Consider the following 26,690-nt stretch of genomic DNA (forward strand, 5'->3'; position numbering starts at 1 on the left):
GCTGGCGCCGAGGCCCGAGCAATCGGAGGCCGAGCGCCGAGCAGGCAGGGCGGGGCTGACCTGGGCGCGGACCGCAACGCACCCCGCAGGGCCGGACTCCTCGCACCCTCCTTGGAGCCCGCCGCGCCGCGGAGCCGTCCGGCCGAAGTGCGTCCTCGCCCGCTGTGCGCGCGCTACTGGGGTCTCCAAATCCTCCTCCTCAGGTCTCCTCGTCACCCTCCCGGGGTCTCTCGTCCTCCTGGCGTCTCCACATTCTCCTCCCCCGGTCTCCCGTCCTCCTCCCGGGGTCTCCGAATCCTCCTCCCGGGGTCTCCGAATCCTCCTCCCGGGGTCTCCACGTCCTCCTCCCGGGGTCTCCACATCCTCCTCTTGGGGTCTCCACGTCCTCCTCCTGGGGTCTACACATCCTCTTCCCGGGGTCTCCACATCCTCCTCCCGGGGTCTCCCGTCCTCCTCCCGGGGTCTCCACATTGTCCTCCTGGGGTCTCCACGTCCTCCTCCTGGGGTCTACAAATCCTCTTCCCGGTGTCTCCACATCCTCCTCCCGGGGTCTCCCGTCCTCCTCCCGGGGTCTCCAAATCTCCCTTCCAGGGCCTCCAGGACCCTCTCTGAAGGGTGTTCACGACCCTGTTTCCAGGGGTCCGTGCCACACCTGCAGGCGCTGGTACCCATTGGCGCTCAGTACACGTGTACCTTCTGGAGGCCCTGCTGCGTCTTTACAGCTTCCAATATCCCTGCAGAACCTTCCTTCCAGTAGGTATGAAGTAAGGTCTTAACCCTGTCAGGATACCTAAGATTCTGAATGGCGGAGTTAACAGTGAAGTTCATTCATGAGTATTGTGTCTGAAGAAGGTGCAGAATTTACTGATACTCAGGGAAAAGAAAACTCTCTTAGATTCATTGGACCATAAAAAAGAGATCTGTCCGACAGAAACATCGTATCGTGGGACCTGACATTGGGAAAATAAGTGCAGATCAGACACCACTGAGGGGCTCTTGGTAACCCTCCTAAAAACCCCGAGGAATCAGGGACAACTGGACATCTACTGTTAGTCTGATCAAGAATAGTGACGGGGCTGGCCCAGTGGCTTAGTGGTTACGTTCCCATGCTCTGCTTCCATAGCCCGGGGTTCCCGGTTTGGATTCTGGATGCGGACCTACACAGTGCTCATCAAGACATGCTGTGGCAGCATCCCACTTACAAATGGAGGAAGATTGGCATGGATGTTAGCTCAGGGCCATCCTTCCTCACCAAAAAAAAAAAAAAATAATAGCGGCAGTTGACCCGTCCTTTTTTTTTTTTTTGAGGAAGATTAGCCCTGAGCCAACTGCTGCCAATCCTCCTCTTTTTCCTGAGGAAGACTGGCCCTGAGCTAACATCTGTGCCCATCTTCCTCTACTTCTATATGGGGGATGCCTACCACAGCATGGCTTTTTGCCAAGCAGTGCCATGTCCGCACCCGGGATCGGAACCGGTAAACCCTGGGCCACCAAAGCGGAACATGCAAACTTAACTGCTGCGCCACGGGGCTAGCACCAACCCAAGTCTTTGAAATAATCTCACTTGTAAGACGTCATGCAGGAGGGAATCAAAGCAATTACACACTCATAACGAGATGGAATGCCGACTTCTCTCCTCCTTCTCCTGCAGATTTGGCAGAATCTTGTGTTGGGAAACAACGCTGTGTCTGTTGCAGGTAAGATGGCTATGTTCATTGTCACCCCAGTGTCACAGGAATGACAGGAGGATTTCTCTCAGAATAGAAGGAGCTGCACACGTGGCCAATGCAGATCTCTTGGCTTGAAATTTTTCTTTTAAATCTCTTCCCTGGAAAATAGATTTGGTTTGTAGGATTTTAAAACAGTTCAGCTTTAAAAGTATTGCAGTTTTTTGTGTTTTTTTTAAAGATTTTATTTTTTTCCTTTTTCTCCCCAAAGCCCCCCAGTACATAGTTGTATTTTCTTCGTTGTGGGTCCCTTCTAGTTGTGGCACGTGGGATGCTGCCTCAGTGTGGTTTGATGAGCAGTGCCATGTCCCCGCCCAGGATTCGAACCAATGAAACAGTGGGCCGCCTGCAGCGGAGCGCGCGAACTTAACCACTCGGCCAGGGGGCCAGCCCCAAGAGTATTGCAGTTATTCAGAATGCGTTTTCATAAAACTCATCCACCTCTCAGCTGGTAGTGTACTTAATTGCTTTAAGAATTTTGTCATTGAGATTGTCTTGAATATAATCTATTTTTTAAAAAAATCAAACTGATTGGGGGCTGACCTAGTGGCACAGTGGTTAAGTTCGTGTGATTTGCTTCAGCAGCCTCGGGATCACAGGTTCAGATCCCGGGCTTGGACCTACACACAGCTTATCAAGCCATTCTGTGGCAGGCATCCCACATATAAAATAGAGGCAGATTGGCACAGATGTTAGCTCAGGACCAATCTTCCTCAGCAAAAAGAGGAGGTTTGGTGGCAGATGTTAACTCAGGGCTAATCTTCCTCACCGAAGAAAAAAAATCAAACTGATTGGTTTCTGTGTGCATCTGTTTTATCTCCCATGCTGTGTTCTAGATTCCTTAAGGTCAAGGGTTATTACTCCTTGCCCGGAATGTGCAGTCTGCATTAGGGAGGTGAGTACATGACCCGCAGACACGGTTCTCTTTCCTTTTCCCATGTAGTCCGTTATGCTTTTCTAAGAGAAAAAAAATAAGATTTCACAATCTCCCAGCTGCCTCCTCATCATCCAGACACTTCCTTTAGTCTAATATGAACTAGTCAGCCTGGCATGCTTGTGGCTCATTTGCTTTTCAGATTATCAATGGCTTATTTTAAATCCTAGACAGTTTCCTGTCACCTGAGCAGTTTTTTGCAGTGTCTTCCTCCACACAACCAAGCTGACTTGAGCTCTAGAAATGTAAATTATTTTTAATGCTATCCAAAGTAAAATAAAATTGAGGATAAATTTTCAACAGAAACACCATATCGTGGGAGCTGAAAAGTGCTTAGCAATATCTGCTGACTGTTTCATTGGCGCAGTATGTATAGTTTCAGAGGATCTTTAAAATGGAATTATTTAGCAGTCATTCTTGTTATTACAGATCACAACCATCTTATAAGAAAACCAATGCTGTTCTGTTTTAGGGGCAAATCACAGCTAAATGGCAGAGGTCCCTCTATTTGAACGTGGAGCAAGGCATCTTGATCCATTTTCATGTTGGTGAAATGAGTTTCCTCCCGCTTAATTTCAGAACTGAGACAGAAAGTGGAAGGGCAAGGCCAGAAGGAGCCGTCGCTCGTTTGTAACTCTGCGTTTCTCCACCAGGAAGAAGGGCCCAGACAAGAGATTTTTGTTATACACCTTCACAAAAAATAGTGAAATGTCTGGTTCCTCACCGTTTAAGATGCGATTAGTTCATTTGGACCTTAAAGGAGCTCCGCCAAAGGTCTCGTACCTCTCGGAGGTAAGAGCTCCTGTTGCCTCTCGAGACTCACCTCTGCCCCGGGGTTGGCCTTTGACGTTGTGAACGATGTTCTGTAGAGATGTGTGCTTAGAGCACAGCCTCGGGTTCTGGGTTGGGGCACGATGGTGGCAGCAACACAGATTCTGAATTTCCCCCAAATCTCCTCACAAAACAGACAGAACAACCAGCATAGCCAAAGGGAAAACAGAAGGGGCAGAAGGCCACAACCTCTTCGCCGTGGGCTGAACTGTGTCCCCAGAGAGATGTTCAAATCCTAGTCCCTCAGACCTGCGAATGGGGCCTGATCCGGGTCTTTGTAGATGTCAGTGACGTAAGAGGAGGTCCTGCTGGAGTAGTGCAGGCCCTGTGCCCATGAGTGGCGCCTTTATAAGGAGGGGGAGATTGAGACCCGGAGACGTGCCCAGAGGGAGAAGGATGTGAAGACTCACAGGGCGGACACCAGGTGAGGACAGACGCAGAGACAGGAAATGATGCATCCATGGGCCAAGGAGCATCAAGGATCACCGGCAGCCACCAGAAGCTGGGAGAGGCCGGGAGGGCTTCTCCCCTACAGGCTTCAGAGAAAGTACGGCCCTGCCGGCACCTTGATTTTGAACTGCTGGCCTCTAGAACTCTGAGAGAATAAGGCCTTAGTGTTTTAAGCCCCCCAGTTTGTGGTAATTTGTCATGGCAGTGCTCTTCAACAAAAGCAGGTATCAGGGTGTCCCTGTGAATTCCTTAGTGCGAGTGGGTGGGGCCAGAGCAGACAGCACAGCACCTGCTGGGGTCAGCAGCTAGCAGTAGGTGGTGGGGGAAAGAGAAAGGAATTCCGACTATTCTGACGACCATGGCCCCTCAGGTCAAGGTCTCCTGTCAGCGAGATGCTGGGAAGGTGTCAGTGGCTCCAAGTTGCGGAGGTGTTCAAAAAGATTCAAAAGACAGTGCTGGGGAAGCCCGAGGTTCTCAGAAATACCTCCAGAAGGACAGAGCCCCACACTAAGGACTCACTGCTGGGAAAAGAATCCACCTTGAGCTGGGCAGGAATACCGAGGGTGAAGGAGGGAGAAGGTTCAGCTACAGGGGGAAGGGATCCAGAGGAGGCAGAGACGAAGTAGCTGCACAGAGTCCACAGCTGCTAATCCTGTCGTGACAATGAAGGTGGGAGCCTGGGCTGGCCCATCTCCATCCCAAACACCAGAACCTGTTCTTAAAAATGCAAGAAAACAGATCTCATTTGAGCAACAGAAAAGGATGGTGCTTAAATACCATACAGAGGCATTGTAAGAAAAAAGAGGATGATGATCTGAGTAGCATTCTGACAAGGAGGGTGTACCAGGAACATGTGACCACAGAGCAGATGAGCTGTTATTTCCGTATTACCATAATACTTCAAAATGAGATCAAAGATACTAAGAAAATGGTAGACGCTGTGAAAGAACAGCATGAAACAGATGTGGAAAAGCCCAGAAACATGATAACCAGACAAAAGGAGGCTGTGAAAAGATTGCCCCAGGAATGAATGACAAAGAAAAAGAAAAAAGTCAGAAATGGAGACTAAACCAGAAGAACAGAAGTAAACAGACACCATGGAAAACAGTATTGGGAAATAAATGACAGAAAAGGAAAAAAAAAAGTGGAGAAAGAAAAAGCACTGTGACAAATTGATAGAGAAGATGGGCAAAGATCCAACTGAGACGTCACTGGCGCTCCTGTTTCCGTTATCTGTTGCTGCAGATAATGGACAGACCACACCAAACCTAGGGGCTTAAGACAACCATTCATTATTCCTCCTGTTTCCGTGGGCTCTCTGGCTGCTTCTGCTGGTCTGACTTGGGCTTCCTCGGGTGGTTGCAGTCCCGTGACAACTAGAAAGGCCTGGTGGTCCAAGATGGCCTTATCCTCATGTCTAGCATTTGTGCTGACTGTCCGCTGGCACCTTGGTTCTCCTCTGCCTGGCCTCCTCTCCTCCAGGTGGGCTCTTGTCCTCTCAGAAGCTGAGCCAGCTCTCTTTTCAGCGTGGCAGTCGCAGGGCAGTGCTTCGAGAGCGTGGGAGCAGACGCTGCAGGGCTGCTGGGGGCCCAGAGTTACTCTTGATAAAGCAAGTGAAAGGTCAGCCCAGGTTCAAGGCTTGGAATAGACACCACCTCTTGATGGAAGATGCCCAATATTGTGTCCATGTTTTCAATGTTCAACAGTTCCCAAAGAAGAGACCCAAAGTAATGCTGCAGAACGGATGCTAAGAAACTACAATTCAAAGACACTGTCCTGAAATTAAAGACTACTCGACTCTGCATGTTGAAAAGTCATGCCGTGTACCTGGAGAACTTACCTAGAATGATATACACCAAGGTATCTTGTAGTAAATGTGTCAGACTCTAAAGAAAATGAAAATGAAAAAAAAATCTTTTGGGCACACAGGAAAAAGTGTGCCCAAATCATGTGTAAGGAAAGAAAATCAGATTGTCATCAGATATTTTGACAGCAACATTTTATGACAGAAGATAAAGGAGCAATATATTTAAGATACTCAAGAAAATATAATATGAATCAAGGATTTTGTATCCAGCCAAGTTGACCTTCAAGTATAAAAGCCACAGACCAACTATTATAAACATCCAAGAACTGAGTGAATTTATTGAAGAACAGCCTGCAGCTGCAGCATTAGGACTGGAGTAACCCAATAACTGCTGAGAGGAAATTCTTCCTTAAAGAAGAATTCCAGCCAATATTCACAGAAGGGTTGGCATAATTGGAAAGTCACCACCTTGCTGTTTAATGCCAGCTAACTAATAACTATCAGTGGTTGTTAAAATCTTTAGGCAGAAGTTCAAGGGGTGGATCTCGCTGATGCCCCCTGAACCCAGTGATCAGCCCAAAATCACTCTGGTGGGACAGCCAATTTATGCCTTCTAGAACCACCTGTGAAACATTCTTACCACAAGAATGAAACCTGAACCTAATTGCACTTTCACATCTAACCACTAGCATGCACAAGAATGGGAATTAGGCACACACACTGAGGGACATCCTGAGATTACCATCCATCAATTCCAAAATTTAGAAAACCATACAAAACGAATGACCTTGTTTCTTCAACAAGTAAATTTCAAATAAAAAAAAAAGCAGAGAGGACTGTTGCAAATCGAAAGAACCTTCACAGATCCATTCAAAAAAGTGTATTGTATGGACCCTGTCTGGATTGGGTTCAAACACGCCATGTGTGAAAAGATTTTAGAAACAGGAAAATTTGAACATGGATGAGATTAAGGAATTACTTCGTTAGATGGGATAATGGTATTGTGGTTATGCTTTTTAAAATGTCTTAATCAGAGATATATAGGTGAAAAGATATGTCATCTAGGATTTGGTTTAAAATACTCCAGTCAAAAAAGAAAAGTGGGGTCTGGTCTGATGGCGCAGTGGTTAAGTTCGCACGTTCCACTTCTCGGTGGCCCGGGGTGCACTGGTTCGGATCCCGAGTTCGAACATGGCACCACTTGGCAAAAGCCATGCTGTGGTAGGCGTCCCATATGTAAAGTAGAGGAAGCTGGGCATGGATGTTAGCTCAGGGCTAGACTTCCTCAGCAAAAAGAGGAGGATTGGCAGCAGTTAGCTCAGGGCTAAGCTTTCTCAAAAAAAAAAAAAAAAAAAAAAAAGAAAAAAAAAGAAAGGTGGAAATTAGGTGAAATAAAATTGGCAAAATGTTGGCTGTCGTCAAATCTTGGTGAGAGATGCACAGGAGCTCATCAAATGATACCCCTGCGTTTGTGTACAGAGGATTGTTACCAACCCTGAGGACAGAATTGCCCAGTAGGCCCACAGGTGGTCAGATGGTCAAGGCTGAAAAGGAAACCAGATGCAAAAATGCAAGGGAAAGAGGAAAACACCATAATGGTGTGTTTTGTTTACCCACGTGTCTGACCGGGTTAGCCAGCTCCTTTCCACAGTCAGTCTGCCTCCTTCAGTAATGTGCAGTCAGTCAGTGATTGCCCATTTTATGCATTATCCTCAGCTAATTTTCAATCCCAGGCAGATTTCCTCCTTCCGTCCAGCATGCTTCAGAATGTTCCCGTATCCTTGGGGAAAGAACGCTGGCAGCAACGTCGACGAGATGGTTAAATCATGTAAAGCCTGCAGCAGCCCTTCGTGGAGATGGGTTGCTGTTTTACGTATCTGCAGGGAGTCACGCCCACAATGTGCTCTGCTTCACCCTGGTTTTGACGCCGGACTAGAAGGAATCTCAGCGCTGTGTCTAGTAGACACGGGGAGAACTGGGGGAGAAGCCCACGAGCAGCCCCCAGAGCTGCCGCTCCTCTGTTCCCTCTTCCACCTCCTTCATCGATGCCGCCTTCCAGGCACTCACCACCAGCCCTTCAGAGCTCTGTCGGTTCCCCTGTGCCCCCCAGTTCCCTGTGCTCTAGAAGGTTCCCCTGTGCTGCGTCGCAGCCGGACAAGGAGCTGCTCCTGAGTCTGGAGCAGGGCTGTCTGTCTCAGCGCCCAGCCCGCCCTCCCCAGCTAAGCCACCATCACTGCTGTTTAGAGAGAGCTCCAGTTTACAGCATGCAGTCCCCCCACCCCTCTGTGTCAAAAGTACACATTCCAGTTAAAAGTTTCCAGAAAAAATACAAATATCACCTACAATCCATGTCCATAAGCTAAAAAAAGGTCCACATGCTGCAAATATGTCACTTTTTGTTCAAATAGTCACTTCCTCCTGACATCCCTGTTTTCCCCCCAGATTTTTCCTCTCTTCCATGCCCTGGGTGCAAACGGCCTCCTCATTGAGTATGAAGACATGTTTCCCTACGAGGGCCACCTGAGGCTGCTGAGGGCCAAGCACGCATACAGGTACCCCCAGCACGGCGACACTGTGTGCAGCAGATGCAGAGTGGGCATGGGCGGTGGCCTGGAGATGCAAGGAGGGCAGCGAGGCTTTAACAACAGCGGGACAGTGCTTTTCAGTCTTTTTAAATTCCTGTCTGTAATTACAAAAATAAAACACATTCACTGAGGAGGATTTGGAAATGTTTAAGAGAGAGAGTAAGCCTCAGCTGTGACCCCCCAGGAAAAGCTGGGACCTGTGTGTCCGTCGGCCAGTGTCCTCATCTGCAGGTGAAGCGCCTAGGGAGCACTGTGACAGGTGTCAACGCGGGGAAGGAGGGCTGCTCTTTACGGCCACAGGCGGGATCTCATCGGGAAAGTGAAGACTAAGGGGGAGAGGGTCAGAATCAATGAAATCAGATGTTGTGCTCATGGGCACACCCCACTTGCCTTCAAGGTTACAGTGTCCATGAAATCAGTAATCAACAATCCAAAAGAAAAACAGGCAAAGGACATTAAATAGCAGATCCCAAAAAGGAAATAAAAATACCAAGAAGCATATGATGATAAAACAAATCAAAACAACAGTGAAATGCCATTTTAGCTACCAAATTGGTGAAGTTTTTTAAAAAATTATAGTGCTCTGTGTTCACGAGGGTGAGAAAGAGCTGACCTCCCGCTGGTGGAATGCAAAGCCGTGCAGCCCTTCTGGAGCGCGGTTTGGCTCTTTGTGTCAGAACTCCCCAAAATGAGCATGCCCCATGTGCCTGGATGGGTAGGCGGGAAAGGTATGAACCAGAGTGCCCCTACCATGGGGAGATTGCCCATGGCTTTTGTCTTCTTCATACTGCTCTGTTTTCTTTCCTACAACGAACATGTTTTGTTCATTTGTTTTTTTAAGTGAAAAAGGTGCTGGGGTTCCTGTGAAGCTTGAAAAAGGTATATTTAGGGTAAAGACAGACCTTTATATAATCAATACTTATAGAACTGATTAAGTTAAGAGATGGTTCAAATACATACAGAAATTGAGATAAATTCGTAACTGACAACTCATGATGGAGTGGGACGTCAGCCCTTCCCAGGATGTCACCCTGATGGCGTGGGTAGCAGAGTGCTGGCCTGGAGGGACCTCGGGCATTTTCTCCCTCAGGCATGCTTACAGCAGCTACCTAAGAGGGTTTTATCCGTGCACACATGGGGATGCTAACTCCCACGGGGGTGAATTCATTCCACTGGGGTGAATTCACTCCACCGGAATCTTGAAACTCTTCTTTCTTCTATTAAAGGGATCACCAGCTTTTTCTATAAAGGGCCAGACAGTAGATATTTTAGACTGTGTGGCCTGTCTGGTCTCTCTTATAACTGTCTGTGGGGCAAAAGCAGCCACAGATTATCAGATGTAAATAAGTGAGTGTGGGGGTGTGCCAATAAAACTCTGTTTGCACTGAAATATGAATTTCATATAATTTTCACATGTCACAAAATATTCTTCTTTTGACTTTTCTCAACTATTTTATTTTAAAATGTAGAAACCATTCTTAGGTTGCGGGCTGTAGAAAAACAGGTGGGCAGATTTGCCCTCCAGCCCATCTGCCGACCCCTGCTCTGGAACTTGATTCCTTGTGTGGCCCAGTTTCTTGTAAAGTGACTTCAGCCTCTTGTAAAGTTTGGGTTAGAATAGTGCGTAAAAAGTGAGTTGTTACTTGAGGACATAAAGGGCATTATTTCCCAAGTTCTAGAGCAGGAGCCTTCTCTGAAACCTTAAGAATATCTGTTGAGCTTTTCAGTTAGTAGTTTCCCCGGGAGAGTGCTCCAGGAACCTGATGAGGAAGGATGGGCAGGGAGGGCGCGTGAGTGGGAGCTGGAGTGTGAACGAGAGCTGGCCTGAGCCTCTCTGGCTGATCTTTGTCTCTAGCCCCTTTGAAATCAAAGAGATCCTGCACCTGGCCACGCTGAACAACCTAGAGGTCATTCCCTTGGTACAGACATTTGGACACATGGAGGTAAGTCAGAGGAACAGAAGTCACCTGATGCCCAGGGGTGGGGCTCAGGTGCACAGGCAGTGGCCAGCCACAGGCAGGGAGCAGCTCAGGGGAGCAGCTCAGGGCCGCACGGAGAGGCTCTTGCTCCCAGAAGCCCCTGTCCTGTGAAAGCCCGAGAGCACAGAGCTCTAGGTCAAAGTGCCCTCTGTCCAAGGAAGGGAGGAAAAGAGCCGGAAGTGGGGGGGGGTGACTCCCACGGAGCCCTGCAGGCTGGCTGTTTTCCTTTTTAACTTGCATTCATCGAAATATTATTGTGTGAGGTAAAATGCAACATTAAGAAAAGAAAACATGCTGTATGTTTTCTCTGTGTCCTTTTCTCACTTAATATTGGAAATATTTCCCCAAGCTCCTGTGTGATCTTCAAAAATATTCTCACATCCGCATCAAACAGCAGGAAGCAGTGAGAGACAGCGCTGATCTCAGGCTGTCAGGTTCCATCCTTCCCTCTATCGAATGCACCCGTTAGCTCTAGGACGGTCCTCCCCCGAGTCTTCATTCACTGTCGGCATAAAGGAGTTGCCTTCACTTGGGGCACGCGTGCCTTCTCGTGCTTTGTGCTCGTGTTCTGGGTGCCTTCTGGGACTCCCTCCCATAATCAGTCCCCCGCTTGCCTGGTTGACTCTCCCTGCTGTGCTCTCTGGGCTTGTCACTTTCCATCACCGGGGACCGCATCCCCGACAAAGCACCTCCCCAGGCCAGCGGTGTCCTCTGAGTCACTAATTCCACTAACAGTTTCAGTCCTCTCTTGACTCTCACTGGCTTTTGGCATTGCCAACACGCTCTCCATCTGGCCACGCCCGAGCCCTCTGTTCACTGTGTGCGGTCCTGTAGCTGCCACTGGACTTAGCAGTCCTCATGGCTCCTCTCGAGGCCGCTTTTTTCCCATTTCACACTCTTTCTCTGGACAAAGCCAATTCCGCCCCTGCTTCCCCTTCCTGTCCTCAGTGACTCCCAGACCCCCATCTCCAGCTGCATTGAGAGGCCCCTTCCAGCTTCAGGGAGGGGCTGCACTGTCCCCAGCACCCCCATGCCCACTGCATTGCCAGTCCATCATCAGGCCCGGCTGGCTGCCGTTGCTCCTCTGTGTCTTGAGTCAGCACTGCTTCCATCCTGCTGTCACCCTCCTTGTCTACACTGCTGCCTCACCTATAGAAAACCCTCCTGACAGGTCTCCCAGCGTCACCCTGTCCCCTCCACTCCTTCTCCCCACCACAGGCAGGCTGATCTCCCAGCACAGCCTGCTCAGACCACACTCCGCCTCCTTAAGTGCCTCACTCTGCTCTTGGGGTGGATTTGTTTCCTGGGTCTGCCATCGTAAAGGGCCACGAAAGGTGGCTTAAAACGACAGAAATTTATTCTCACAGTTCTAGAGGCCAGAAGTCCAAAACTGAGATGTCCTTGGGGTGGTTCCTTCTGTAGGAAGCCCTTTACATGCGTTCATTTGCCATCAGTACATCCCTTTTGGTGAAATAACTGTTCAGATTTTTGCCCATTTCACTTTCTGAACTGTTGAGTTTTAAAGTTCTCTGTGTATTCTGGATACAAGTCTCTTGATAGATATGTGGTTTGCAAATATTTCCTCCCAGCCTGTACTTTGTCTTTTCATTCTCTTAGTGTATTTCAAAGAGCAAAAGCCTTTAATTTTGAGAAGTTTTCTCTGTGATGAACCATGCTTTTGGTGTCATTTTTTTAGGAACTTTGGCAGTCACCAGGTCACGAAGACCTTTCTTGTTTTCTTCTAAAGTTTGCCACTTGCGCATTGTCCATTTAGACTTGGGATCCATTTTGAGTTAATTTTTGTGTGGGGTTTAGGTTGAGGTTTGTTGTTTTTTGCACATGGCATGTAGCCACTTGAGATGAGCAGTGGTGCCAGCGCCACGTGTGGGAAAGACGGTCCTTTCTTTGAAACTTGGGATCTGGACTTGCCTTTGCACCTTTGTCAGAAATCAGTTGACTGTGTTTGTGAGGGTCTCCTTCTAGACTCTGTTCTGTCCGGTTGTCTGTGCGTTTGTCCTTCTGTTGATACCACATTTTCCTGATTACTATAGCTTTATTCCGAGTCTTAAAACCAGGTAGTGAGATTCGTCCACCTCTGTTCTTTTTCAGACCTGTTTTGGCTCCTCTAGTTCCTTTGCCTCTCCATGTATATTTTAGAATCAGTTTGTGTATCTACAAGAGCCCTTGCTGGGATTTTGACTGGAGCTGTGTTAAATCTGTAAATCAACTTGGGGGGAAAATTACCTCTTTACTATGTTGAGTTTTCCAATCCATGAACATCGTATGTCAGCCATTAATTGTGTTGTTCTCCCAAATGTGTTATTTTTTTCCTTGATACTTTCAAGATTTTCGTTTGCGTCTGCCTTTTAGCAGTTTGGTAGCAATGTGTCTAGGCCTGGGTTTCTTTGCATTTATCCTGCTTGGGTCTGTGGAGCTCCTTGGATCTGTAGATTTTTGTTTTCCTTCACTCCTGTGAAGGTTTGGGCCATTTCTTCAAGTGTGTTCTCTGTCCCTTTCTCTGTCTCCTTTCTTCTGGGACTCCCTTTGCACATATGTTGGTTCACTGGGTGTTGCCCCCGGGTCTCTCAGGCTCTGTTCATATCCTTCCACCTTTTCTCTCTGTCATTCAGATTGAATTATTTCTGTTGATCTACTGTCCTGATCACTAACTCTTTCTTCTGACATTTCAAATTGGCTGCTGGGGGCCAGCCCTGTGGCCGAGTGGTTAAGTTTGTGCACTCCACTTCAGCAGCCCAGGGTTTGCCAGTTCGGATCCTGGGCACAGACCTACACGCCACTTATCAAGCCATGCTATGGCAGCACCCCACATAGAAGAACTAGAATGATGTTACAACTAGGACATAGAACTATGTACTAGGGGTTTGCAGAGAAAAAAAAAAGAGGAAGGTTGACAACAGATGTTAGCTCAGGGCCAATGTTCCTCACCAAAAAAAGCAGCATACCTTCAAATTGGCTGCTGAGCCCATGAAATGGAATTGTCATTTCCATTATTATAGAGCTTCCTTGAATTCTGGGGACATATTCATAATAGCTCCTTTGCAATAATTTTTCTGATAAATCCAACACCTGGGCCCACTCAGCATCAGTTTCTATTGACTCGTTTGTTCCCTGAGTCTGGGCTCCACTTTCCAGTTTATTTGCACATCTCATAATTTTTGGTTGAAAACTGGACATTTCAGATAATATGTTGTATCAAAGCTGACCTTTTCCCCTGCAGCTGGTTGTAAGTTGCCTGGATTTAATTGTCAGGGTCAGGATTTAATCTGCTGCTGGTCAGCCGGGGTGTAGGCGAGGTTGTCCTTGAGCCTGTAAGGCTCCACCTTGTGCCGCCGGGGCCAGGGGCACTCAGAGTTCAGCCAGTTCTCAGTCTGTGGCTGCTCTCCACCCAGCGCTCTCAGGTCCCCCGCATGTCGCCCCCAGTCGGCTGGGATGTGAGGAGGGCAGGTGTCGCCTCTGAAGCACTCTCATTTCCAGGGTCACCTGTTACATTTCTGTTCTAGGGGCAGCTCACCCCATGGGGACCGCAGAGTTCAGGCAAGGCTGTTGCCCTTACTAATGGCCCCCAGGGGCGGGTTCACCCACAGCTAGCCCTGAGCGGGGAGGAGAGCACCCAGGCAAGAAGCACCTCTCTTCTTTTTTTTAAAAAAATTTTTTATTGAGTTAATGATAGGTTACAATCTTGTGAAATTTCAGTTGTATATTAATGTCTGTCAGTCGTGTTATAGGTGCAACCCTTCACCCTTTGTGTCCACCCCCCATCCCTCCGTTCCCCTGGTAGCCACTGATCTGTTCTCTTTGTCCACAGGTTTAAATTCCTCATATAAGTGGAGTGATACAGAGATTGTCCTTCTCTATCTGACTTATTTCACTTAACATAATTCCCTCAAGGTCCATCCATGTTGTTGCAAATGGGATGATCTTGTTCTTTTTTACAGCTGAGTAGTATTCCATTGTATATATGTACCACATCTTCTTTATCCATTCATCTGTTGATGGGTACTTAGGTTGCTTCCATGTCTTGGCTATTGTAAATAATGCTGCAATAAACATTGGAGTGCATGGGACTTTTGGAATTGCTGACTTCAAGCTCTCTGAATAGATACCCAGTAGTGGAATAGTGGAACGGTGGATCACATGGTAGTTCTATTTTTAATCTTTTGAGGAATCTCCATACTGTTTTCCATAGTGGCTGCACCAGTTTGCATTCCCACCAGCAGTGTATGAGAGTTCTTTTTTCTCCACAACCTCTCCAACATTTGTTATTATTTGTTTTAGTTATTTTTGTCATTCTCATGGGTGTAAGGTGATATCTTAGTGTAGTTTTCATTTGCGTTTCCCTGATGATCAGCGATGATGAACATCTTTTCATGTGCCTATTGGCCATCTGTATATCTTGTTTGGAGAAATGTCTGTTCATGTCTCCAGCCCATTTTTTGATCGGGTTGTTTGATTTTTTGTTGTTGAGTTGTGTGAGTTCTTTATATATTATGGATATTAAACCTTTGTGAGATGTATTAGTTGCAAGTATTTTTTCCCAGTTATTGGGTTGTTTTTTTGTTTCAATCCTGTTTTCCTTTGCCTTGAAGAAGCTCTTTAGTCTGATAGAGTCCCATTTGTTTATTGTTTCTATTGTTTCCCTTGTCTGAGAAGACATGGTGTCCGAAAAGATCCTTTTAATACTGATGTCTAAGAGTGTACTGCCTACATTTTCTTCTAGAAGCCTTATGGTTTCAGGTCTCACCTTTAGGTCTTTGATCCATTTTGAGTTTATTTTGGTGAATGGTGAAAAAGAATGGTCAATTTTCATTCTTTTACATGTGGCTGTCCAGTTTTCCCAGTACCATTTGTTGAAGAGACTTTCTTTTCTCTGTTGTAGGCCCTCAACTCCTTTGTTGAAGATTAGTTGTCCATAGATGTGTGGTTTTATTTCTGGGCTTTCAATTCTGTTCCATTGATCTGTGCACCTGGTTTTGTACCAGTACCATGCTGTTTTGATTACTGTAGCTTTGTAGTATGTTTTGAAGTCAGGGATTGTGTTGCCTCCAGCTATGTTCTTTTTTCTCAGGATTGCTTTAGCAATTCGGGGTCTTTTGTTGCCCCATATGAATTTTAGGGTTCTTTGTTCTATTTTTGTAAAGAATGTCATTGGGATTCTGATTGGGATGGCAATGAATCTGTAGATTGCTTTAGGTAGTATGGACATTTAAACTATGTTTATTCTTCCAATCCATGTGCATGGAATGTCTTTCCATCTCTTTATGTCGTCATCCATTTCTTTCAGAAAAGCCTTGTAATTATCATTGTATAGGTCTTTCACTTCCTTAGTTAAATTCACCCCAAGATATTTTATTCTTGTAGTTGCTATTGTGAATGGTATTGTGTTCTTGAGTTCTTTTTTTTTTTTTTGCTTTCTTTCTCCAAGCCCCCCAGTACATAGTTGTATATTCTTCGTTGTGGGTCCTTCTAGTTGTGATATGTGGGATGCTGCCTCAGTGTGGTTTGATGAGCGGTGCCATGTCCACACCCAAGATTCGAACCAACGAAACACTGCGCCGCCTGCAGCAGAGCGCATGAACTTAACCACTCGGCCATGGGGCCAGCCCCTTGAGTTCCTTTCTGTTAGTTCATTATGAGAGTATAGAAATGCTACTGATTTATGTAAATTGATTTTATATCCTGCAACTTTGCTGTAGTTGTTGATTACTTCTAACAGTTTTCCAATGGATTTTTTGAGGTTTTCTATATGTAAGATCGTGTTGTCTCCAAACAGCGAGAGTTTCACTTCTTCCCTCCCTATTTGGATTACTTTTATTCCTTTTTCTTGCCTGATTGCTCTGGCCAGGACCTCCAGTACTATGTTAAATAAGAGTGGTGATAGAGGGCATCCTTGTCTCGTTCCTGTTTTCAGGGGGATGGGGTTCAGTTTTTGCCCATTGAGTATGATGTTGGCTATGGGTTTGTCATATATGGCCTTTATTATGTTGAGGTAGTTTCCTTCTATGCCCATTTCGTTCAGAGTTTTTATCATAAATGGCTGTTGGATCTTGTCAAATGCCTTCTCTGCATCTATTGAGATGATCATGTGGTTTTTATTCCTCAGTTTGTTGATGTGGTGTATGACATTGATTGATTTGCGGATGTTGAACCATCCCTGTGTCCCTGGTATGAATCCCACTTGATCATCATGTATGATCCTTTTGATGAATTGCTGTGTTTGGGTTGCCAAAATTTTGTTTAGAATTTTTGCATCTATCTTCATCAGCGATATTGGCCTGTAGTTCTGTTTCATGCTGTCCTTGTCAGGTTTTCTTAATAGTTGCTTTATGAACTTTGGTGCTCCTGTGGTGGGTGCATAGATATTTATAAGCATTATTTCTTCTTGATGAAGTGTCCCTTTGATCATTACATATTGGCCCTCTGTGTCTCTCTTTACCTGCCTTATCTTGAAGTCTGTTTTGTCTAATATAAGTATTGCGACACCTGCTTTCTTTTGTTTGCTATTAGCTGGGAGTATTGTCTTCCACCTCTTCACTCTGAGCCTGTGTTTGTCCTTGGAGCTGAGGTGTGTTTCCTGGAGACAACAAATTGTTGGATCTTGCTCTTTAATCCATTTTGCCACTCTGTGTCTTTTTATGGGGGAGTTCAGTCCGTTCACATTGAGGGTGAGTGTTGATGCATGAGGGCTTACTGCTGTCATTCTGTTGCTCGTTTTCCGGTTTTCCTGTGTTTCCTGTGTTTCTCGTCCTGTGTGTTTTAGCCTGTCCATTGACTTCTGCAATTTCTTATGCTGGGTTTCTTAGATTTTTCCTTATTTATGTTTTGTGTCTCTGTTCTGTTTTTTAGTTTAGTGGCTACCCTGAAGTTTGTATTCAGAATCTCGTGTATAATATAGTCCATTTTCTGGTGGTCTCTTACTTCCTTAGCCTAGACTGTTTCAGTCCCTTTCCTCCTCCCCTCCTAAATTATTATTTTCATCTCTTATTCCAACTTGCATTATGAGTTTGTGGTTAGAGTGATAAGATTGTCTTTGCTTTGGTGATTTCCTTCCCTTTATCCTAATGCTGTAGTTGAATATTTGCTATGCTATTCCAATTCTATCTGTTTGTCTCCCTACTCTGTGTTTTGTGACCCCTTTCTCCCTTTTTTTCTTATGTCAGGTGTGAGAGCCTTCTTGAGGATTTCTTGTAGTGGAGGTCTTGTGACTACGAAGTCCCTTCGCTTTTGTTTGTCTGGAAAAGATTTAATTTCTCTCTCATATCTGAAGGATATTTTTGCTGGATAGAGTATTCTTGGCTGAAGATTTTTATCCTTTAAAATTTTGAATATGTCACTCCCATCTCTCCTAGCTTGTAAGGTTTCTGTAGAGAAATCCACTGAAAGTGTGATAGGGGTTCCTTTGTAGGTTACTTTCTTCTGCCTTGCTGCCCTGAGTATTCTTTCTTTGTCCTTCATTTTTGCCATTTTTACTACTGTGTGTCTTGCAGTAGGTCTTTTTACATTGACAAATCTAGGAGATCTGAAAGCTTCCTCCACACACATTTCTCTCTCAATCCCTAGATTTGGGAAGTTCTCTTCTCTTATTTCGTTGAGCACACTTTCTGCTCCATTTTCCTTTTCTACGTCCTCAGGGATTCTGACGATTCTTAAGTTGCATTTTCTCATCGAGTCAGCTATTTCTCTGAGATTTTCTTCAGTTTTTTAAATTCTTAGTTCTCTTTCTTCCTCTGTCTGGAGCCATTCAGCCTGTCTATCTTCGATTATGCTAATTTTCTCCTCTATGGTAGCTACACGGGCATTCAGGGAATCTGTATTCTGTCTTATCTGATCCATTGTATTTTTCATCTGTAGTATTTCTGATTGATTCTTCTTTATAATTTCAATCTCTTTTGTGAAGTAACTCCAGAACTCTTTGACTTGTTTCTCTATATTTCCCTTTACCTCATTGAGTATTTTGAGGATAGCTATTTTGAACTCATCTTCACTTAGTTTACCCATTTCCAAGCCCTCAGGACCTACTTCTCTATTTTTATTGCTTTCTTTTTGGCCTGGAGCTTTTATAAATTGCTGGATGGTAGAGGAGCGGTTTTTGTGCATGATGGTATTATTCGGTTGCGGTTACAGCCTGTCGCCACTAGATGGGGGTCGAGAGCCTTGCATTCTGAGCCCTCTGCCTTCAGCCAATGGTGGTGCACAGCTTCGGTTGGGGGAGGAGGGGCACTTTCTCTCACAAGCCGACCTGTATTGGATCAGGTCTCACTTTCTGGTCTCCCAGGGCCCTGGCTTGCTGGGGTTTCCCCACGTGAAAGCTTTCCCCGTTAGAGGGTTTCCACTGCACCGGCGGTGGGAGTCCTGGATGATCCCCAACGCGCAGCCCCTCCACTGCCCCTTCCCGCACCCGTGGCAGCGATTCCAGTCTCTAGGGGAGGGAGCCAAGTTCTCTCCTACCCCGTTCTAGCTTCTCCGAGGGCAGCTCCAGCCCCTCCACCTTCTGTCGTTTGGCTCCTGTGGGTCTCTGATGGTTTCTGTTATCAGGATTTTTTTTTTGGTTGGAAAGCAGTTGCTCTTTTTAGTTGTAATTTGGAGGGGAGAGAGTCCTGGGTGAGCTCATGCCACCACGTTGCTCGAAGCACCTCTCTTCTTAGCTGCAGTCATGCTGACTCTCCCACAAATGTTTCCCCATGTGTTGTTCCCCTTTGGTTGGCTTCCAGAGCCCTGAAATGGTTGCTTTTGGCTAATGGTTCCATTTCATCCTTGTTTTGGGGAGAGGATTTGCCAACCTCTTCACACCACTCCAGTGGGGAGTCTTCCCAGCCTGTCATTCTGAATGTGACTGATCCTGTCTCTCCAGTCTTCTCACTCAGCCCAGTTAGAATCAAAGGGAGTGAAGGGCCACGAGCCATGATGAGCCAGCTGGATGGCTCAGTTCCCTGCTGCTCCCGCAGCACAGCCCCGTGGCTGGCCCTGACCCCTCCCACACTGCCATGCCCAGCCCCTCTGCCAAGACTGGGCAGACACGGTAAGTTTAAACCACAAAGCCCAGGCCCCAGCCGTCAGGGCTCAGGCAACTCACAGGCAGGAGCTGTGGGTCTCCTTCAGAGTGGCTCCTTGCCGCGGAGCTCAGGTGCAAGCTTCTGTCCCCCAGTGTCATTGAGCCCCCTCCTGTCTTCTCTCCACAGTTCGTGCTGAAGCACGAGGCTCTCACTCACCTCCGAGAAGTGGCACTTTTCCCCAACACACTGAACCCCCATGAGGCGGAGTCCCTGGCACTGGTGGGAGCCATGATCGACCAGATCATGGAGCTGCACCCCAGTGCCCGGTGGCTCCACATCGGCTGTGACGAGGTGGGTGCCTTCATTGTTTCTCCACTCCTTAAGCCTCACCAGTGGGGCGTGCTCTCCCCAGTTCTGCAGCAGTCACCTTCTCCTGCTTCATGGGTTCTTCTCTTAAATACAAGAAATAGTCCACATCCCAAAGGGTAAAGAGGGGCTGGCTGAGGAGATGTTCCCTGGTCAGGGCATTCATCCCAGCTGACAGGTGACCTCGCACGGGCAAGCCTGGAGAGCCAAGCAAGGCACGGGCGGGGCATAGACTCTCCCGTCCCCACACGGACCCTGCAGGTCAGCTGAGCGATGGGCTGGGCCCGAAATGGCTGTCCTGCCCACACCCACAGCAGCAGCAGAGCCACTCCCCAGTTAGGCAAATTCACGGCCTCAGGGCTGGCCCTGGGCAGGAGTTTGGGCTGATTACTTCTTCCAGCTGAAGAAATGCAGTTTTGTATGGTGGGCCTTTGCAGCCATGGCGCACTAGCTGGAAAGGCAGTTCCCAGGATGCCGGGTGACGTGGCCTCCACCCCTCACCCTTCTGCTTCACCCCTTCTTGAGAAACACAGACAGGCCTGGGGAAGATTCCAAGCTGGCTGAGCACAGCTGGACCTGAGGTGGATGGGGATTTGCAGGTTTTATCCCCAGGGCTTGATCTTTTTCTTCAGAGGAAATCTTTTTTTTTGTAGTAAATACATAGAACAGAATTTACCATTGTAACCATTTGAAAGCATATGATTCAGTAACTTCTAAGCACATTCACAACAGCGTGCAACCACTACCTCTGTCCAGTTCCAGGACGTTTCCTCCCCCAAACAGAAACCCCACACCCCTTAGCAGCCACTCCCCAGCCCCCTCCGCCAGCCCCCAGCAGCCACTCATCTCCTTTGTGTTTACGGATTGGCCGCCTCATGCAGTATGTGGCCTTTTGTGGCTCATTTCACTGAGCGTGATGTTTTCGAGCTTCATCCACATTGTGGCATGTGTCAGTGGTTCGTTCCTGTTTGTGGCTGAGTAATATTCCAGTGTATGAGGAGAGCACACTCTTTACCATCCTCTTACTGGTGGACACCTGGCCGACTTCCATCTCCTGGCTGTTGTGAATAGAGCTGCTGTGAACGTTCACAGGAGATCTCGAACGGCAGGTTAGGTCCCAGTGAAGAAGGCAGGGTCGCCCTTTGCTGCCTCCTCCGCTCAGGCCACGGCGTGAACTCTGGTCTCTCCCAAGTATGTCTGTGGGTGAGGAGGGCGATCTGGAGGCAAACCTGCCCTGTGTCTTCCCTCCAGGTCTATTACCTTGGAGAGGGTGAGGCCTCGAGACAGTGGCTGCAGCAGGAGCAGAACACCAAAGCAAAACTGTGTCTGTCCCATGTGAAGGCGGTGGCCAGCCACGTGCAGGCCCGGCACCCTGCCACCACGCCCCTGGTGTGGGACGACATGCTGCGGGACATCCCCGAGGACCAGCTCTCAGGTCCAGACAACCCCATTAGAACCACTTTTTCAGTTTTCTCACACAAAACTGCCATTCCCCTGAAAGATATTTTAGAATCTTGCAGGAGTACGGAAGCGACGCGTCTGAACCAGAGAGCAGCCACAAGGCCCTGGACATCAGGAGGAAGGGGAGAGTGGGGGGCAAAAGGGTCCTGATGGGCCCTGAGGGTGTCCAATGCTTCTGGCAGCCTTGGCCTCACATGACCTCACTGGCCACCCCTGAAGGGGGCCGTGGCTGAGGTTCGCACTAGCTGCTGGACGAGCCACTGGTGGAGGGAAGCAGCGGCACTCCCAGTCCCCGTGGTCTCACATCCCTGTGGTCCACTCACAGCCCCGGCCCAGAGCCAAGACCCGCGGAGCTGCTCACGCTTCTGCAGGGCTTGTGTGTCCTCAAGGCAGCCACTACCACATGTGGCCACTTGGGTTGTAATTAAGATTAATTAGAATTAAATCCATTTACTGGTGTTCCTGATGCACCTGGGCCTAGTGCCCCCATCGCAGCACACAGAGCATGTCCACCCTCGCAGGAAGCTCTGGGACAGACGGCCTGGGGCTCACCCATGACAGAACTCCAGAGTCCAGTCATTTCTAAAGCTGGCTGGCTCTGTGGCTGTGACATTTACTGCCAAAAATCTGGCACGGTGTGGAGTCTGTACTTTAAAACCCACGTGTCCTGAAACAGACGGGTTGTGTTCCACTTTAACTCAAGAAGTGTGGGCTGGAGGGTGTTCTGGGTGGGTCTTGGTGCTCACGGCCTCTCTCTAACCCCAGCGTCGGGGGTGCCACAGCTGGTGGAGCCTGTGCTCTGGGACTATGGAGCCGACCTGGACATCCATGGCAAGGGTCAGTACCATGTTTCCAGGGGAAACCCCTTGTCTTGGCCCCCAAGACCCTGTAGCCCCAACTACCCAGCTGAGGGGAATGCAGGGCCTCAGTCGCTTGGCTTAGAATTCTGTGAATTACCTCTGCTTCACCGAAGGCCTCCTCCCACTGTGGCCCTGGGGGAGCGGGCCCTCAGCACATGTCCTGCCACCTGGGTCACTCATGGGATGGCCGTTCTCTGTGTTTTCCTAATGAACAAGTGAACCAGGGGCCACTTGTAACCAGCTGGCCTCTCTCCTCTCACCGGGATTTAAGCCTGTCCAGAACTAAACCGGGCAGTCATGGGCTCCTCCCGATTTTCCGTCTGGACAAGCATGGTATCTGGATATCCGAGTTTCAGGGCTTGGCGGCTGCAGCCCCTTGGGGACCCAAGCCAGCCACACCTCACTTTCTCACTCAGCCCTCCTCATGGAAAAGTACCGGAAGTGTGGTTTTTCCCAGCTGTGGGCTGCCAGTGCCTTCAAAGGGGCCACGGGCGTGAACCAGGCCCTGACCCCCATCGAGCACCACCTCAGAAACCACGTGCAGTGGCTGCAGGTAGCCGGCAGTGGCCCAGCAGACATGCTGCAGGGCATCGTCCTGACAGGCTGGCAAAGGTAAGGCCCCTGGGCCCAGGGAAGCTCTCGGGGCCGGCCTGTCCAGGGAGGATCAAGGCAGCTCCCGTGCCCAGACAAACTGCCCTCCTCACCAGTCCAGTCTCAGCCTCAGTCCTTCCCAAGGTTGGCTGAGGGGAAGGGGCCGGCACTCTGAGGAGAGTGTGGGAGGAGCCTGGGCCCCCAAGGAGCAGCGGTGGCTGCACAAAAAAGCCATTTGGAGTTGGGCCCCTCACACCCCTGGGGCCTCCCAACAAACTCTGCAGAGGGGACGCCGCACAGGGTATTCAGGTCCACAGAGCACGCTGGCCCTCCTGGCCCCACACCGCTATGTGATCCACACACGTGTCTGCACCCTCACCTCTAGGTCTGCAGCCTCACCTCTAGGCCACAGATGCCTGTTTGCGTCTCACATACGCCATGGGGGCAGATTTTGGCTCTTTCAGGATTTCACACCATTTGAAAAGTAGAGCTACAAATGAACCCCTGGTCCTGGGCCAAGTCCTGGCCACAGGTCCTGTCCTGTGATTGGGGTGGCGGAGAGGGAGGCCAGGTGGCCGCAGCACCAAGGGCAGGGCAAGTGCCCTGAACCAGCAGGAGGCAGCCGGAGGCAGGGCCCTGCAGGCGAGCTCCAGGCCCTGCCTGTGTCCTGCAGATGCTCCAAGCTCACTTACAAAGCTGAACTCATTAAGGACTTCAGGTTGGTGACCGCAGAGCAGTAAGCCCCAGGCGGGGTCTCCTGGGCAAGGTCCAAGTGTGTCTGCCAGCCACTGGAAAGCCCATGGACATTTCCAGAGGCAGCAGCGGCACTGCAGTAGCTTCTGGTTGCCTGTCCTGTAGTGCAGTGAACAGTGTGCAAGCATCTGCTGCAGGGCACAGGGCGGCGGGAGCTGAGTGCCCCTCTCCTGTGGACTTAGGTACGACCACTTTTCCGTGCTGTGCGAACTGCTGCCCGTGGGGATCCCGTCCCTGGCCGTCTGTCTGCAGTCACTCCTACATGGTATGGTCCCCCTGCTCCTCCCAGGAAGATAGGAGGGCAGGAGGCACAGAGGCCGAGTGCCCGATGCCCCCAGTTGCCGCCTCCTCAGGGCTGGACTAGGGTCTTCCTCATGGGTTGGGGAGGACGAGCTCACCAGCCCAGCTTAGCTGCCCAACCACCCCACATCTTCAAACCTAAACCTAAGGGAAGCCAGTAAGTTGGGGGAAGAGCCCCCCAGACATAGTGAACCCATGAAAGAAATTCATCATGGATGGGGTACAGAAGAGGTTCCGCCTTTGCTGCATGAATGTCCTAAACACCCAGTGCTGGCAAGTTGTGCGGGCCCAGGGGAACACCTTACCCCAGCACTCCCACTTCTAGGTCACCCGCGGGAGCAGCGGGACACGGGGCAGAGATGTGGGGACATTCCTTAGAGCACCGACTAGGACAGAAGTCAGGAGTCAGTGGAAGGGCTTGGGTAAATAAAGTGTGTACATTTAAATTCTGAGACTGTAGGAATTTAAGATGATGGTGTACGTGGTGTTGGCGCAGAAAGATGTCTGAATGCATTAGGAAGGCGGGGCACGGAAACACATGCTGCTTAAGGAGGACTGTGCAGGCCCAGAGAGGAGGGAGAGACGGCAGACCCTGTCATTTTACTCTTTCTGAGTGTCAGTATTCAACCATTTAGAGAAGGGCACAGCAGATAACCGAGAAGTGTTAACACTAGTGGCGTGGACTTCAGCTCCTCCTCCCCCGGGAGCTGGCAGCCCTTCCACGCGCCTCCACCTTCTGCCTCCACATGTGGCCCCTGCATGTTCTCAGCTTCCTGCCAGCCTGTGACTAGCCTCCTTTGGTGGGTGCTTCTCACCCGCCCTGACCTGGAGGTTTATTCACTCTGGTTCCTGCGCGCCTCCCTGGTTTGCTTCAGTTGCCCTAGAGTGTTCCACTGTGTGAGAAACTGCGATTGCAAACCACTGCATGATCCCTGGGTGGCTGTGCAGTGGCCAGGCAGCGCGGTCTGGGCTTGCCTGCAGGAAGGCCGAGGTCACCCCACATGGCATCTCAGCATCATCTCCTGGGTGGAGATGCTGCTGGCCACGCTGATCTCATTTCCATTTCCATTAGTTTTTAACACCACAAACGCATTTTCACACGCATAATGAGAAACACTGGGCTCACCCATCCCCAAGGTCTCTTTAGGTTTGGCACGTGCCTGGCCAGCCCTGGCAGGCAGACCCCCTCGGTCACTTAGCCCACAGCCTGAGGGCCTGGAGGTCCGACCAGGCCTCCTCCCCATTCTCCAGAGGCTGCACCAACCGCCTCTGTCTGTGGTTGGTTTCAGGAGGCTTTGCTGAAGATGTTAAAGCAAGAGTGGAGAACTTCCTAGGGATTTCCAGCCTGGAAATAACTGATTTTATGAGGTACCCCACACCCCAGCCCTGCCTCTCCCCTCACGCTTGGGCCCGTCTCAGCTCAGCGTCTCTGTGCAGGGAAGGAGCCGGCTCCTTCCCCGGAAGCGACATCCTCGCCCTCATCACGCAAGTCAGCCTCCACCTGCGCAGCTCCGTGGACGCACTGCTGGAGAGGGACAGGTGAGTGGGCAGGGGCGAGCCGCCACTGTGCCCCGCACCGGACAGGGCACGGGCCAGCCCATCCTGCATGGAGACTTTCTAGTGGGGAAACGACTTTTTAAAACTTCTACCAGACTTTTATTCAAAGGTATTATTTAAAAACCACCGGAGGCCACCTGCAGCGGGCTGACCAGGTGCATGGATTTGCCCCCCAGGTACGTGACCGGCTGGTTCAGCCCCTTCCATCGCAGGCGGAAGCTCATCCACCCGGTCATGATCCAGCACATCCAGCCCCAGGCCCTCAGGTAGCCCCCCACCAGACAGTGCCCACCCAGGTTGCCCGGCCTCCCACCAGGTGGCAGCTTTCCGTGTCGATCGGCTCTGCGCTAAGACAAGCTTTCTAGGCATCGCAGCCAGGGGTTCCTGGGTGAAAACTTTGCTGAATCAGCTGTGCCCTCCAGCAGAGAAAAGCTAAGGCACTCTGATCCCACGAGAGTGAAGGTCGCCAAATGCCCTGATGGCATCCAGGGCTCATTGTGCCCCTCGCCCTCCTGGTACCACAGGAACAGAGTCCCCGCCAGCCAGCCCTCCCCGGTGCTTTCCTGGCTCACGGCTCCCAGCTGAGGCCAGTGCAGCCTGTCCCACTGAGTGTAAGGTGCTGTCAACCGTCAGCAGGTTCATGCACAAGAAAAACCCTGCCAGCCAGTCATAAAGCACATTCGAGTTTCAGATGTTATTCATGTGACAGTCACTGTCATTCCCACCAGCCCTGTGAGGTGGGCACTAATAGCCCCATTTTACGGATGGGTTCACTGAGGTACAGAACTGCACTGACCCCTGGGGTTGTTGAGGACATGAGTGGAGAGTGCGTAGGCCTGGGCTGTCACCCAGGGGTCCTCACTCGGTGGGCCCACTGCCGTGTGTGGTCCTCAGTCTCCTGGCCAGGTGGAGTGCCCTCGTGGGGGAGTTGGAGGCCGCCCTGCAGCGTGTCTTCTACTCGGACACCGTGGAAGAGTGGCTGGAGGAGAACGTGTACCCCAGCTTGCAGCAGCTGCAGGGTCTGCTGCAGGACCTCAGTGAGGCGGCTGGCCCCCCACCCTCACTGGCCAGCCCTGGCCTGGACACGAGTCAAGACCCCTGAGGGGAGGGGGCCGATCGTGGGCCTCCTTGCACCCTTGTCCAGCTGCATCCGGCCTGACGCTTGCCTCCTGTTGAGCCCAGGACAGCGAGCAAGCAGGCAGCACCCAGGGTAGACAGTTATCGCTGGGGAAAGAAAAGTGGAAACACAGAGAAAAAGGCCCCTGGGAGTGAGTGATGACCTGCATGTGGGACTTGAGTTCTGAAATAAAAAGAGCAGGAGCTAGCAGTCATGTTGAGAGAATCTGAAACAGACTCGTACTCCCTGGCTCCCAGTGCTGCAGTCAGGCCTTCACAGTGGTCCCAGGACCCGCCTCGCCCTGGCAGCCCAGAAACAACCCAGACCAGGGGAGGGGAGCTGGCCACACAAACTCCTTCCC

The 26,690-nt window shown here is 49.7% G+C and overlaps 1 protein-coding gene across 2 annotated transcripts; it reads left to right on the forward strand.

The window, feature by feature from the left end:
- Nucleotides 1-5: 5 nt before the first annotated feature.
- HEXD (hexosaminidase D) lies at nt 6-26,631 on the forward strand. 2 transcript variants are annotated; one of them, XM_046674879.1, is made up of 15 exons: nt 6-203; nt 638-757; nt 1,652-1,697; nt 3,315-3,453; nt 8,192-8,301; nt 10,190-10,277; nt 19,511-19,675; nt 20,942-21,125; nt 21,917-21,988; nt 22,428-22,623; nt 23,538-23,620; nt 24,945-25,023; nt 25,093-25,194; nt 25,389-25,478; nt 26,107-26,631. In XM_046674879.1, the coding sequence occupies exons 4-15, from the start codon at nt 3,370-3,372 to the stop codon at nt 26,312-26,314; spliced, it is 1,461 nt and encodes a 486-aa protein (XP_046530835.1). In that variant the 5' UTR covers nt 6-203; nt 638-757; nt 1,652-1,697; nt 3,315-3,369; the 3' UTR covers nt 26,315-26,631. The 2 variants fall into 2 exon arrangements, with proteins under 2 accessions (XP_046530835.1, XP_046530834.1); XM_046674878.1 differs by having other exon boundaries at nt 24,945-25,194.
- Nucleotides 26,632-26,690: the final 59 nt, after the last annotated feature.

The sequence above is a fragment of the Equus quagga genome, chromosome 11 (assembly GCF_021613505.1).
Source record: "Equus quagga isolate Etosha38 chromosome 11, UCLA_HA_Equagga_1.0, whole genome shotgun sequence".
In the NCBI taxonomy this organism is placed as follows: Eukaryota; Metazoa; Chordata; class Mammalia; order Perissodactyla; family Equidae; genus Equus; species Equus quagga.